The 14,950-nt window shown below is 53.8% G+C and overlaps 1 protein-coding gene across 2 annotated transcripts in view; it reads left to right on the top strand.

Moving 5' to 3' along the window:
- The window catches only part of LRP1 (LDL receptor related protein 1), an 81,858-nt gene that overhangs the window by 11,161 nt on the left and 55,747 nt on the right, over window positions 1-14,950 (top strand). For both annotated transcript variants that reach the window (XM_055395344.2, XM_055395343.2), the window contains exons 3-6: window positions 1,901-2,038; window positions 4,074-4,193; window positions 5,938-6,066; window positions 6,187-6,450. In XM_055395344.2, the coding sequence (XP_055251319.2) occupies window positions 1,901-2,038; window positions 4,074-4,193; window positions 5,938-6,066; window positions 6,187-6,450 (651 nt within the window). The remainder of the gene's footprint in view (window positions 1-1,900; window positions 2,039-4,073; window positions 4,194-5,937; window positions 6,067-6,186; window positions 6,451-14,950) is intronic.

Here is a 14,950-nt window from a genome sequence, read left to right as displayed (position 1 = left end):
CATTTCCTAATTAGTAAATTCAGCGTGCAGGTTCTATCCCGGGCTAATTTATACACTTCCGGAAGGAACGGCCTCTTAAATCCACAGAGTATTGAGGTGGGGAACCCCCAACCACGTCAGATTCGTTTCACATATGATAATATACATGTTTCAGTCCATTCTCCCAAATTATCCCACCCTCGCCCTCTCCCACAGAGTCCGAAAGACTGCTCCACACATCCGAGTCTCTGCTGTTGTCTCGTATACAGGGTTATTGTTATCCTCTTGCTATATTCCATCAGTTCAGTTCAGTCACTCAGTCGTGTCCGACTCTGCGACCCCATGAATCACAGCACGCCAGGCATCCCTGTCCATCACCAACTCCCAGAGTTCACCCAAACTCATGTCCATCGAGTCGGTGATGCCATCCAGCCAATCTCATTCTCTGTCGTCCCCTTCTCCTCCTGCCCCCAACCTTTCCCAGCATCAGATATATATGTATTAATATACTGTATTGGTGTTTTTCTTTCTGGCTTACTTCACTCTGTATAATAGGCTCCAATTTCATCCACCTCATTAGAACTAATTCAAATATATTCCTTTTAATTGCTGAGTAGTACTCCATTGTGTAAATGTACCACAGCTTTCTTATCCATTCGTCTGCTGATGGACTTACACTGTTCCCCCCAACTTACACTGTTGGTGGGAATGCAAACTAGTACAGCCACTATGGAGAACAGTGTGGAGATTCCTTAAAAAACTGGAAATAGAACTGCCATACGACCCAGCAATCCCACTCCTGGGCATACACACCGAGGAAACCAGAATCGAAAGAGACACATGTACTCCAATGTTCATTGCAGCACTGTTTATTATAGCCAGGACATGGAAGCAACCTAGATGTCCATCAGAAATTAATTTTAACTTTATTTTACTCAGTGTATACAAAATATTATCATTTCAGCATATTTTTTCGTATAAAAGTGTTGGGGCCTTTTTCATTCTTTTTTGTGGCTGTGGTATTAAGTCTTCATAAACCAGTGCACATTTTATTTATTTATGGCCCCTCCACATACCTTGTGGGATGATATTTCCCCAACCAGGTGTTGAACCTGGAGCTACTGCAGTGAAAGAGTCCTAACCACTGGACCGCCAGGAAACTCTCATTGCTTTTTGTTTGTTTGTTTTTGCCAGTGCACATTTTATACTTCCAGTTGGAACTGGTCACATTTCAATAGCCATGTATGATGCTTCATATTGTAAAGTGCATTTCTAGAAGACTTGGTCCAGCTCTCCGCCCAGGCTTTGTGACCCAGGATGTTATGGGAAGGAGGGGTGCTTTGTCTCCTGGTGTAGAATGTGGAAGCCTTGCGGTCCACAACATGGGGCATCTGGGAAGTGGACTCTTTGCTGAAACCTAGTTATCCCCTCCGGGAGAAGGCAATGGCATGCCACTCCAGTACTCTTGCCTAGAAAATCCCATGGACGGAGGAGCCTGGTAGGCTGCAGTCCGTGGGGTCGCTAAGAGGCTGACACAACTGAGCGACTTCACTTTCCCTTTTCACTTTCATGCATTGGAGAAGGAAATGGCAACCCACTCCAGTGTTCTTGCCTGGAGAATCCCAGGGACAGGGGAGCCTGGTGGGCTTCCGTCTATGGGGGTCACACAGAGTCGGACACGACTGAAGTGACTCAGCAGCAGCAGCAGTTATCCCCTCCACCTGGTGGATCCCCGGTGTGGCTACTATTGGGAGTAGCATAGATGAGCCCGAGGTTGAAGAGTCTAACAGGCCCTAGGCCTCCTGAGATCTAAAAATTGCAGGTGCCTGAAACCCCAGTCCCAGCCCCTCCCCCAGTGAGTGGCTGGCCAGACAGCCTGTGTAGCCAGCATGCCCATACCGACCTTTCCGTCTGCCCCCAGGCCCACAGAGTAAGGCCCAGCGATGTCAGCCGAACGAGCACAACTGCCTTGGCACCGAGCTGTGTATTCTTATGTCCCGCCTCTGCAACGGGGTCCAGGACTGCGCGGACGGCTCGGACGAGGGGTCCCACTGCCGAGGTAAGGGCTCTTCGCCTCTGCCCTCCCAGATGGGTGCTGTGAGTTCTCCGCCGGGCACCTGATGGGTCTGGAGGCCTGCTGTCTGAGTCCCGTCTGCACACTGTCCTTGTCCTGCAAAGGGGATGAGGCCTGGTCCTGTGCCCTGTGCCCCGGGCACTTCTCTGGCTGTGTGCGCTCACACGTGTCACTACCCTTCTTCAGTCCCCCGTTTCCCACCTATGAAACAAGAGCTTTCTACTAGATCAGAATTTTCATACTTTTTCATTTTTGTACACAATGGGATTGTTTCTTCACACAGTTTCTTATATGGAACCTGAGTCTGAGCGGAGACAAGCAGATGCTGTCACTGAAGCGGGGGCACGGTGGGGGGGTCTGAAACGTTGTTGCCTGCCTCCCCTGCCAGGGCTCCCGAAGTCATCCCCCGGGAAGGGCAGGTCTTTGAGGCTCTTGGAAGCTGCTTCATGGGAAAGGTTCCTCCCCCGACCCCCCAACTTTGGAGGGAACTTTAGGACAGTAGGTCAGACTTCCTTCCCACCTGCATCTCAGGTCCACCAGCTCTGCAGTTCTTCCTCTAGAGACCCTTCTGTCCCAGTGGGGAGTCTGGATCTCTCGTGAGGATGGGAGAGATTCCCGGGGATGGGGGTTGGAGGGGGAGGAAGCTCAGGCCTGCACCTCAGGGAATAAGAACTTATACTGCCCTCAAAATCTGGGCCTGGAACAGGAAGCTGGCTTTGTGAGGCCCTAGGCGAGCCCCCGGGGGTGGAGACCCTGTCCTGTGTCTGTAACGCGTGTCAGAAAACATCTGCCTGTGGGAAGAGACACATCTGGATCCTGTTCACTGAGGGCAGGGAGTTTGTGGAAGATTTTTATCCTTTTCTTTTGGTTGAGTCTGCATGTTTTTGTCAGAAGCTCCTGGAATGGGAGGTAGAATGTGGGCCTAGGGGGCTGACTTCAATTACCACGCACGTCCCATCTTATCGGACAGTACGTGTTCAAGTTTGCCTGCTTTTGCATACCCGGTCAGCATCACAAACAACCAAGAACATATGAAACCTAGGGCTTGAAATTCCTTCTCTGATACTACGGAAGCTGGACCTCCTCATCCTCCCATCCCATATCCAGAAGAGAACCTCTTTTCTAGATTTTCCGGAAACAAACACTACTTCCCTTCTTTGGGGGACGAGGCTGGACTGGGGAAGCACCTTCGGGCTCTGGCACAGAGGTGGGGAGGAGAAGGCTAACCAGGGCCCGGCTCCCCGTCTCTGCCCCTCCTGGCAGGCCTAGCGCCACTAACCGTCTTAGCATCTCAGGCAGCGCTCTCTCCTAGGTGGGAGGCGGGGAGCAGGGGTGTGAGGCAGCTGGACAAAGGGGTCTTTGTGGCCGGGCCGCCTGGCCCCACGCAAGGCCATTAATTGGGTCGCTGGTCTGGGGGGGTAGCTGCTCCCCCATCTCTTCCCCCTCCTGCTTCATTCCCTTCTGTCTCCCCTGTGGAAGTGGGTCAGAGGCAGGAGGAAGATTAGAGAAAGATCCCGGGGGAGCCAGGTTTGCTTCTCTTTCTCCTCTCCTCTACCTGGACCTTGGGCCTTCTCTCTGGGCCCTCTCGGACACCAGGGCTGGGCTTCCAGACCAGACCTGGGGTTCTGCGTGGCAAGGCTCGATTCCCTGCCAGCGCTTCCCCTTCAGACCCAAAGCCAAAATTGCAGTCCTCGGGTGCTGCAGGCAGGAGGCATGTGAAGGGGCTGAGAGTTAGTCCCCACGTGCTGTTGACCAGCAAACTAGGAATGGAGCGGGTCGGGGCAGCCAGAGCAGAAAGATGCGGGTTCTGAGCCACAATTGGCGATGCGACCTTGGACCTATCTTATACCCTCATCAGTCTCAGTTTCCTCACTTACAAAATATACTTGATGCTTCCTAAGCCACTTCCTCTCTGACCCTGCAGGCCTGGGAGGTGGTTACTGAAGGGTTGAGGGAAGATTGCTGTCTGGGTATGATTGCCAGATCTGGGGCCTGAGTATGTCACCTGCCCCCCTCACAGAGCAACGAGGACAGTGTTCCCATCTGGGCTGCCAGCACCACTGTGTCCCCACGCTCAACGGGCCCACCTGCTACTGCAACAGCAGCTTTCAGCTACAGGCAGACGGCAAGACCTGCAAAGGTGAGTGTGCACACGTGCGCATGCTGGGGCTCAGGACTTGCTGTGGTGGGGGGCAGCGGGCCAGGTTGGGGAGGAGAAAGCGTGAAAGGCGCAAGATAGGAAGCGGGTCTCCAACATGCCTGACAGCCTCAGGGCATGACTGTGGGCCCTGACCACTTGCTTCTACCAGACTTTTCAAAACTCATCTTAAAAATTATATAGGTCAAGGACTTCCCCGGTGGTCCAGTGGTTAAGATGCACTTCCAATGCAGGGGGCACAGGTTTGATCCCTGGTAGGGGACCTGAGATTCCCCATGCCATACAGCACAGCCAAAAAAAAAAAATGTATATATATATATATAGGTCATATGTGAGTTTTCTTGTTAAAAAAGAGTTTAAAGCGTTACGGACAAAACCAAAGTCCCCTTTAACAAATCCTCTTTGGTTACGGTCCCTTCCCCATCTCTCTGGAAATCAGCTCTTGTTAACAGTTTGACTACTTCCCAGTCCAGGCCTTTTTCTATCCAGGTATACATGTATTCATGGAGAATCTAACTGAAAGTACTGTTTACGTGCATCTGATCTTGTTTACATAAATATCATACTGTATATGGCTTCCCAGGTGGCCTAGTAGTAAAGAACCCGCCTACCAATGCTGGAGACATTAAGAGACATGGGTTTGAGCTCTGAGTCAAGAAGATCCCCTAGAAGAGGGCATGGCAACCCACTCCAGTTTTCTTGCCTGGAGAATCCCATTGACAGAGGAGCCTGGCGGGCTACTGTCCACGGGGTGGCAAAGAGTCAGACATGACTGAAGTGACTTAGCATGCATGCACATACTGTACATTGTTTTTTTCCAATTTTTTCACCCAGTATGTTCTAGAGACTTTCCCATGTTAATGTGTAGAGATCTACCCCATTCTTTAAAAAACCATGGTGATGTATGACTATTACCACAGTTCACTTGGCCATCTCTCTTTGGATGAGTAAGATGTTCCCAGTTTCTCTCTGTTACAAACAATGCAAACTTTTCTGTTTTAAATGTACCTCCTTTCAGTCTTGGCACAAATGTAACCTTCTCAGTGAGACCCTCCGTATAGCCTAAAATCCCATCCCTGCTGCCTGCATTCTCTGTCCCCTTTCTCTGCTTAGTATTTCATAGCACCAGCTACTTCCCGTTGAACTAACTCTTCTAACAGGTCATTTACCTTTTTATTGTATTTATTATTATAATAGCAGCATTTAATTTATTATCAGAATTTAAGTTCTTTAAAGAATATTTATTTATTCATGTATTTGGCTATGTTGGGTCTCAGTTGTAGGGCACGAACTTAGTTGCCCCACAGCTTGGGTGATCTTAGTTCCCCGACCAGGGATTGAACCCACGTCCCCTGCACTGCAAAGCAGATTCTTAACCACCAGGGAAGTCCCGGAATTTAAGTTTTTAAAGGGAGCAATTTGAATCTATTTTTTTGGCTGATGTGTCCCCCCGAGCCAAAACTGTACCTGGCACATTGCAGGTACTCAAGAAATCTTTTCTGAATGAATGGATGATAAGCACGTGTGTAGATACATCTCTAGAGTGGATCCCAGGTCTGGACTTGCTAGGTGGTAACGTCTCCACATTTCTTGTTGCAGTAGATTCTGTCAAACTGTTCTCCGAAGTAGCCGTAGGGATGGACACACCCCTGGTGTTGTCTGAGGGCACTCCCTTCCCTGCCCTCGGCATGCTGGAAATGACCACGCTCTCGCCTTTTCCCGGCAGACTTCGACGAGTGCTCGGTGTATGGCACCTGCAGCCAGCTGTGCACCAACACAGATGGTTCCTTCACGTGCGGCTGTGTGGAAGGGTACCTGCTGCAGCCAGACAACCGCTCCTGCAAGGCCAAGAATGGTGGGTGGGCTTACCTGCGACCGTACAGCTAGGCGCCCTCAGTGTCGTTCCCTGATGGGGAGAGGCCAAAGTGGTGCCAGGGCCACTCGCTGCCCTGACCCTCTTCTCCTGTGTCTCCAGAGCCGGTTGACCGGCCCCCTGTGCTGCTGATTGCCAACTCGCAGAACATCCTGGCTACGTACCTGAGTGGGGCCCAGGTTTCCACCATCACGCCCACTAGCACACGGCAGACCACAGCCATGGACTTCAGCTACGCCAACGAGACGGTGTGCTGGGTGCATGTTGGCGACAGCGCTGCCCAGACACAGCTCAAGTGCGCCCGCATGCCCGGCCTGAAGGGCTTCGTGGATGAGTACACCATCAACATCTCCCTCAGCCTGCACCGTGAGTCACTTGCTCCAGCACAGGGAGCCGGCGAGGGTGGGGGAGATGGGCGAGGCAAAGCCTGTCTGGGATAAGCTGGGTCGGGGGAGTGGATAGACGGGATGACCCCTGACTGGTCCAGGAGCCTAGACAAAAGCCCCTGACTGAGGCCGAGGCAGCGAGTTGAATGTGGTGACCCTTGTTTTGGGCCGGGGCAGAGCTATGTCCCTGCTTCCTCTCCTCTCTCTCTGAGCTGAGTCTCTGATGGCTCCAGTGTTTCTGGCCCAGGGCAGAGAAGGGCCTCCTAGGAGAAGTGCCCAAGAGGACGATGTCTGGTCAACCTCCAGAGACCAGGGACTGTCCCTTTTCAGAGAGAAGAATGTCGATTAGTCCACAGAGGGGTTTTCCCACATGGCGGAAACCACAGCAAGGGAAGGAAGGGGCCTGGAGCCGGAGGAGCCTTGCTAAGTTCTGGCTGAGGGCAGAGGAGCCGGGGCCAGGCTGGGTCCATCTTCATGTCTGTCGTTTCCCTTGAGAGCGTCGCCAGAACTGACTCCCTGCCACAGCATGGCTGTGGGGGTCCTGAGGCTGTTTCTGGAGGACAGGCTCTGTGGCAGGAATGACCGCACCGGGAATGCTCTCAGATACCCTGGACATTCCCCTTTGAGCTCCCACCCCAGGCTGTACGCTGATGCCTCAGAGGTGGAAGATGGAGTGTGGCTGGGGACCTGGCCGGGGCAGAGGTCTGCTGCCTCGAGCACTTCTGCTCATCTCAAATGCTGCTGCTACATGAACAAACAAAACCTCTGCGTCATCACATCTCCAGGAAATGCACCACAGGGCTGAGAGGGGAGGTCTGGCCTGTGGTTGATCTGACCCCCTGGGAGAAAGGGTAACTTGATCTGTGACCTTGAGTAAACCAGAACTCCCTGTGTCAAGCTTTGGTTTCCTAATCTGCATAATGGGCTTGAGCTTGTCTGGCAAAATCAGATAAATTGAAGTGAAAGCCAGGAGTCACTAGAGGCCATGCAGGAAGTTTAGGATGGTGAACTGGGGCCTGTCCAGAAAATCTTGAAGTTTCTTCCTTGGGTCCCCACGTGACGATCTGCACAGAAATCCCAGGAGGACCCAAGGGCTCAGTTCTGGTGGGAACAGGAGTTCCTCCGAGAGCTCCCCTCCCCTGTGGCCTCATCAAATGAACCACAGCTCAGCCGCAGCCCCTCCACAGCATCCCGGGGGGGTCCTTGGGCTGTTGGTGACCAAAGCCTGCCTGTGATAGACTTGTCAGCCTTGGGGTGCTGGGCTGGGGGCTCTGAGGGGCAGGCAGCTCAGGAACCCCATGGTAGGTAGGGTAGGATTAGGGCAAGACCCCATGAGACAGCTGCCCTCTCCCTTTTCCCTGTCAGCAGCCCCACCCATCAGGCCTGTCTGGGCAAACAGCTCCAGCCCTTCCCTCCCTGGCCCTGCCTCAGGGCAGACGATGGGCTGATGGGCTGGTGGGTAGGCGGCCTGGTGGGGATGCCCTGATGGGAACCTTCTCTGCTTTCGCTCTGACCTGGCCCCTCTCCTGTCTTCCTCCCCAGGAGAAGCAGGAAATAACCTCAGGCGGGTACCCCTCCCTTGGCAAACAGAGTATTGCCTTCAGAGTCTGCTAGATTTGTTGGGCCCCTCTGGGGCAGAGTCCAGGAGGCCAGAAGAGACCAGAAGGTTCTGGGGAGAAGTGCTACCGGGGTGAATGAATGGGTTCCTCTTGCCCCGGCCTCTGTCCCTTCCTTCGGCCCTGCCCCCACCCATGCCGCCTGACTGTCTGGCTGTCACCCTGAGGATGGTTGTTTTGCTCTCATCCCACAAACTAATTATGGGCCCTGAGCTGAGAATGTCGGAAGTGTCTCTCCCCAGCACCCTCCTCCACCCCCAGCTCATCCCCCTTCCCAGGAGAGGCTGATGGCCTGCCCAAGTGCCAGTGAGAGCAAGCGTGGCTGGCCCCAGGCACTCACCTGTGCAGGGGGGCTGCTGGCCTGTAATTAGCTCCCCCAGGGGCAGGAAGAAGAAGGCTGCTGCTTTCTCCTGCTTTCTCTCGGCCCTCTGGGGGAGCCCTCCCTGCAATCATGCCATTCTTGGCTGACCATGACCTTCATCGGGGCCCCTGAGCTGAGCCCCACACAGGAGGGAGGAGCTTGACAAGGGAGAGGTGCTGGAGCCCAGAGCCCAGGGGCTGAGAGAAGCCTGCCTGCTGGTGTGGGAAGAAGGGGGAGACTGCCCTGGAGAAAACTCTGGAAACAGAAATAGAATAGAAAGAAGGAAGGAGGCCAGGAAGTGAGCTTGTTTCACATGGGTCCTGGGGCGTGTCTGTGAGCCAGACCTGCTTTGAGTCCTGAGCCCTTGAAAGGCCCCGCCCGGGCCCCACAGTGGTCAGCACAGGTTCATGCGAGGCTCTGTGGAACAGGCTTAGGATTGAGGTCCTGCTGTTTCCTGTGTGAGTCCAGTCCCTTCCATCTGTTTCTACTCGAGTAGGAAGAGGTCCACTGACCATGTCCTCACTCGTCCTGACAGGTGTGTGTGTGTGCATGTGAGCACTTTCCTACCTTAACAGGCTGGGCTGCCAGCCCTTCCTTCCCCAGCCTATGTCTTTCGTTGGCCTGGATGGGAGGTGGGTCTTGGGGACTCAGTGTTCATCTCTTTCCCTCCCTCCTGGAATGTAACCCCAGGGCCCATCCTCCACTCGGCCATGTGTGGCAGGATGGTCAGGTTTCCGAGGACTCTGATCCCATGATTGGACAATGTGATGGGGACAGCCAGGAGACCCTCAGGGAAGACCCTGGTCCCACCCCCGCCTCCACTTAGGGTTAACTACTGCCTTTCCCTAAGTGGGCCTGGAGAAGGAAATGGCAACCCACTCCAGTATTTTTGCCTGGAGAATTCCATGGACAGAGGAGCCTGGCAGGCTACAGTCTAGAGGGTCTCAAGGAGTTGGATACGACTGAGTGGCTAACACTTTCCCTAAGTGTGAATGCCTACATGTTTAGGTTGTATGTGGACATGCATTTTTTTATTATTATATTAATAGTTACGTTTTTATTTAATACCTATTAGGAAACTCCTACAACTGGCAAGTCAAATCTCTGATTTCATAGATTGTTTAGGATGCCGCAAGATAAGAAAAGTGAGTGGATGTAACGAAATGGTAGATAAATGGTGAGCAAGCTGTGCATAAACACATCAAACATTTTGGGAATGAGAGACCAAAGATTGAAGTTCTGGAAAGCGAGGCCCTGAGAGGTCAGCAGTCCTGGCCTGCCCACCCTCCCACCTCACCTCTAACCACCCTCTGAAGGAACTTCAGGTCCTGTCCAGGCCCCAACAGGGCCGCCCCTGGGCAGGGCTAGAGGTCAAGTGTACCAACTCCTCCACTCACCACAGCCCTGCGTGACCTCGGCTTCACTCCTCTGACCTGAGCTATCAGGATGTTTCTACCGTCAAAAGAACGGGCACAGACCTCAGGACTGGGGCCCTGGGAGGATGTGTGTGCACATTGAGGGGAGGTTCTGAGGTTGCCAACAGAGGCCTTGAGGGAAATAACATTTGCTGCAGTCACTTTATCTGGAGCTGTGTGTGTGGGGATGCTCCAGGGTCCCCTCGGAGGTCCTCAGCTTTCTCCCCAGTACCCTGCTGCCCGGGGAAAGAGGAGGTTGGCCGGGAGGCCTAGAAAAGGCTGTGAGCTTGCGAAATGGGTCCCTAAGTCCAGCTGGCCAACTTCACTTCTCCCTCCCTTGCGTGTGTGTGTGTGTGTGCATTTAAAATCACAACAGGAAATAGAGCAGTGATTTGTCTAGAGGAGGGGCAGAGAGAGAGTTGATCCTCTGAGTCTGATGAGCTGGCCTCCCGGCTGGCAGGGAAGCCATCCTCCCACGGAGTGGGTTACCCCCGACCCTCTCAGCCCCCACCCCAGCCTCCAGAACACTTCAGTGTCACAGAGGAAAACCAGCCACCCGCTTCTTCGGCCTTTCTCACCTGCCGGGTGTCAGAATATCGAGGGGCTCTAGCCAGCCCATCATTGGCCTCAGGCTCCCCACATCCTGGTGCTTTTGCTTCCCATTCCCCTTCCCAGTGTCCTCACATTTAATGGCCCTTTGCTCCTCTTCCTGGCCAGGATGGGCCGGCCCTGCGTCGGCCGGCCCTGCGTCTTCCGGCACGGCTCCAGCCCAGTGCTCTCCTCCCCCGCTGTCTCCTTGAAGCTGCCTCTCCACCCAGCCTGCTCCCAACAACCCCCTCCCTGTTTTCAAGCGAAAGGAAGTAACTTAAGCAAGAGAGATGCGTTTTAGAGCCCAGCAGGCATTTCTCAATAGAGGGAAGACCCTGGTTCTGACTTTGAATCGGAGCTGCAGAGTCCAAGTGTCTCATCCCGGGACCCAGGACTGAGCCTGTGTGGACCCAGGCCAGGCAGAGGAGGGCAGTGGGGCTGGAAGTACACACGGCGCAGGGAGGGGGCCCGGGGGATAGAGCTGACCCCACGTGGCTGATCCCCGGACCTGCTGGTGAAACGAGAAGAGCTGAAGTCAGGACCCAGCAGGAAACAGGAGCATGCAGACACTCCATTTAGCAAAGCTTCTGCCAGGCCTGCCCAGTGGTCTCCTCCCTACCTGCGAGGCCCCGGACCCCCGAGCATCTCTCCCAGCCCCTGGGTGAAACACCAGAGTAGCTCTGACAAGCAGGAAGTTTGTCTGTCTTGGGCATCCTCAGGCCAGAGAAGGAGGATTCTGGAAGAAGCAGGGAAGGGAAAAACTGATGTCCCAGCACTGGGACAACAGTCATGAGCACTCAGTACTCACCAAATATTTGTTGAATGAATCAGTGCATGTGTGTAGAGCGCTGGGCACAAAATGAAAGACAGTGCCCTGCCCTCATGATATTTGTCATCAGGTAAACAGGCTGTGATAAGAGGAGCTCTGGGGCTTATGAAGGCCTGCAACACGGAGATCTTCCTCCTGGGGGCCTGAACTGTCTTGATGAATAGTAGGTGTCGGCCACAAACTGCCCACCTTTAGTCAGGAGGCCACATGGCTCTGGCTGAAGGCACAGAAGGAAAAGGCAGGAAGGATGGGGTTGAGGAGAGGGAGGATCAGGGGATGGGATGAACAACAGCTCCCGTTAGTAGAGTGCTTATCATGTGCCAAGCCCTGTGCTGAGTGCAGAGGGCATCATCCCATTTTCCAGATAAGCAGACTGAGGCTCAGAGACATCAAATAACTTGCCCATAGTTCCACAGTTGGAAGGTGGCAGAACCAGGATTCAAACCTGGGCTGGGCTGTCAGTATCTGAAGACTGGCTGGGCCCAGGGCACAGCAGAGTGATGGGAGAGTTTCCTGGAACAAGGCCAAGAAGTCCGTGTGTTCCTCGGGATGTGGTTAAGGAGGAAATGTGGTTTTCCTTCCTTGTCCAGGGACCTTGTACTCTATTTGCAATCTCCAGGTGTGTGGATGTTTTGGGGGATATTTCCCCCAAGGCATAGAGGCTCTCTTTCTTCCCCAGGATTACTTTAGGAAGAGTGTCTTAAATCCTGTGGCTGAAGCTAGGGTCTTCGTGGGAATGAGGTGGGTGCTATTGTTTCTGAAAAAACAGCCACTGTTTAAGGAGATGCTTCTTGAGTGATGGAAACGTTGAGAAAAGCTGGAGTTGTGGGGAGTGCAGAGTGCTGAGCATTGGGGAGGGGGCACAGGGAAGCCTGAGCATTCACACACACACCCCAGGTCTATTCTGGAGCCTGGAACTGAAAGTCCTTCGTGACATCACCGACAGGCTGTGGTCTCTCCTCTGCCTCTTCGCCCTCCCAGCTTACTAGCCACCTCCTCTGCTCTGGCATCCCTGGCCCCTCGGCTCTCAGACCAGCCCCAGACTCCTCCCACCACCACACAGCATGCCTCCCCTAGGGTTTGCCTGAGATTCTCCTGTCTTCCAAATTTGGGCTCTTTGGCCGGGGGCCTTCTGGAAGGTCTGTGAGGTGGATCAGTCCTGAGAAGGATGGCCCATGAGGGGACAGCTGCTCTCTGGGTATGTGGGACCAGAGTGTGAAGTCCTCTAGGCCAAAGCCCAGGATTGCATTTGTCCACTCTGTGCCCCGGGATGGGGGGCAATGGTCCAGCACCGCCTTCAGAGGGAAGGTGCCCAATTGAACCCATCTCCTTAGGCTTGGAGGGGAAAGAGTGGCCAAGCGTGTGTGTATGTGTGTGCCTGTTTGTGAGTGTGTGTAGTGTGGTAGGCAGAGGAGTCTGGACTTGAGAAGAAAGGAAAATAATGTGATGGAGGGGGATTGGATAACAAAGGATTTTTGCTTGCAACTAATAGTCTCCAGCTGCAAAAATACCAAAGGGGAGCCTAGGCCAGGCCAGGGACTTCTGTTCTTGCCAAGTCCTCACCGGCCTGCTGAGCGGGGCCTTGCCTGGCCTTTGGGAGGTGGAAGGGGTGACCAGCCAAGGGTGAGTATCAGAGAGCAAGGACAATCCCTTCTGCCTTCCTTCCCAGAATTGGCAAGGAACCCAGGCCAGGAGGGAGGCGCGAAGGTCAGCACATCCTGGGTCTGGAGGAGAGGATGTGGAGCTCCATCTGAAACCGGGGCATCAGATCCCTTCAGGTTTCTTCCTCCTCCCCTCTTGCTGAGGGAAGGGCGCATGGGGAAGCAGTGGCAGTGTATTGCCAGCCTTGAAGCTGGGCAGTGACTCAGGGAAGCCTCAGGAAGTTGGAGAGAAGAACACAGCTGCACCAGCTGGTGCTGGGGAAACAGCTTCGAATGAGGAGGTCCATCTACATGCCAGTAGCCCCCAGACCCCCACTGTGCCCACCAAATAAAGGCACACAGCCCTGTTTGCCTTTTAATCTGTTTGCCTTTCAGCCACGCTGCTGGCTGCCTGGGACTGGCAGGTCCCCACCTCATCCCGACTTGGGACCTTGATTTCCTCTGGACGCAGCCCAGCAGCCTTCATTTTCATCTGCCTTCTCCGGGATAACAGTGCGGGGTCATTTACTCGCCTAACCCCTGCCCTGGCCTGAGACCCATGAGCCCCTTCTCTCTGCCCTTGTCAGTTCTGGGGCGCAGAGGAGACAGTGGTTGGGTTTAGGGGAACCTGAACACTCACGGGGTAACAGCTCATGTCTGTGACTTCTTCTTCCAGTTGTCTTGGGGTGGGTTGCAACAGGGGGGACCTGAAGAGGAAACTGGTTTGATGAGAGTCTCAAATTGGTTCTTTCCCTTCCTCCCTCAGCTTTAGTCCTGTGACTGTGAGTCAGTGTCAGGGCCTGGCCAAGTTCCTTGGGAGCCACGTTCCTGTTCCCTTGGCTTCCCCCAACCCCCAAGCCTCTGTTAAGAAACAGCCCCTGAATCCCTGTGGGGAAGGGGGAGGATTAGCAGAAAGCCCAGTCATTATACGTGTAGCTGTGCAAGGATTGAAGTCCTTACTGGGTTGATTGTGGCTAGTGGGAGTTTCCAGTAAAAAAAAAGTTTCAGCCAAAGGCAGATGGTCTAAAGATTCCTTTGCCTGGTGGGGAAACTGGTGGAAATAGAATGCAAGGCAGGGGTCCAGGGAGTCACTGTCTTGGAGAAGTCCCAGCTTGCTAGAGGCATCACCTCTGATAGCAGTAGTAGGAGGAGGCCATGGATGGATGGGAGCCAGTGGGTCCTGCAGAGAAGGAGTCCCACCACCCAGGAGGGCAGCAGGGGTCCCATCGCCAGACTTCCTGCATCCCAGACTTCCTGCTGCCCTGGCCCACCCTTGACTGAGTGTGGGCACCTGGCCTGCACCCTCCCCCACACTCCCACCCTTCTGAAGCTCCCCCTCTTTGTGAGTCATGCCTCAGTTTACCTTCAGAGTCCTTTGGTGGTTCTCTGTGCTCTCTTCTCCAGCCCTATATCTTATTTCCCACTATATCTTATTTCCACCCTCCCTAGGACAGAGGAAATTGAGCAATAGGGAAGTAAAAGCATTGGCCATGGAAGTGAGAACCGGATGTCTGACCCATGTCACTGGTCCCAATCTTTTGCCACCGTGGACCTTCCCTTTTCCATCTCGTGGGCCCTGTATTTGAACATTCTCTTCTCTCAGATTGGATTTACTGATGGATGCCTGGCTTTTCCATTTTGAAAAGTCAGGAAACACGTATAGCTTCCGGTTGGTGCTCCTGGCCAGCGTGAGTTAAGCCGACTCACCATACAGAGTTGATAAAAAGCAGAGAGGTGTGGTGTTTTATTAGCCTGAGTGCTCTCATTCCAAGAAAAAGCAAATTTTAAAAATTCTGGAGTGAGCTCATGGACCTGTCTTCACTGCCTTTCGGAAGTGCAGGAAGATGGACCCGTTCAAGCAGGGGCTAGAGTTGGGAAACCCGTCAGCCAGCCAGCCAGCCAGTGATTTCCTGCTGCCCATGTGTGCCACCCTGAGCTCGGCCTGGGGAGCAGGGCTGTGAAGGAGTATACTCAGAGGCTTGTCTTCAGAGAGACGCGGTTGGTCCAGGGTGGCCAACAACACCAGGCAAA

The sequence above is a fragment of the Moschus berezovskii genome, chromosome 6 (genome assembly GCF_049115385.1).
Source record: "Moschus berezovskii isolate FMDL1 chromosome 6, NW_MosBer_1.0, whole genome shotgun sequence".
NCBI classification, from domain to species: Eukaryota; Metazoa; Chordata; class Mammalia; order Artiodactyla; family Moschidae; genus Moschus; species Moschus berezovskii.
Note: the sequence above shows the minus strand (reverse complement) of the source record. Positions and strands in the feature narration are given on the sequence as shown.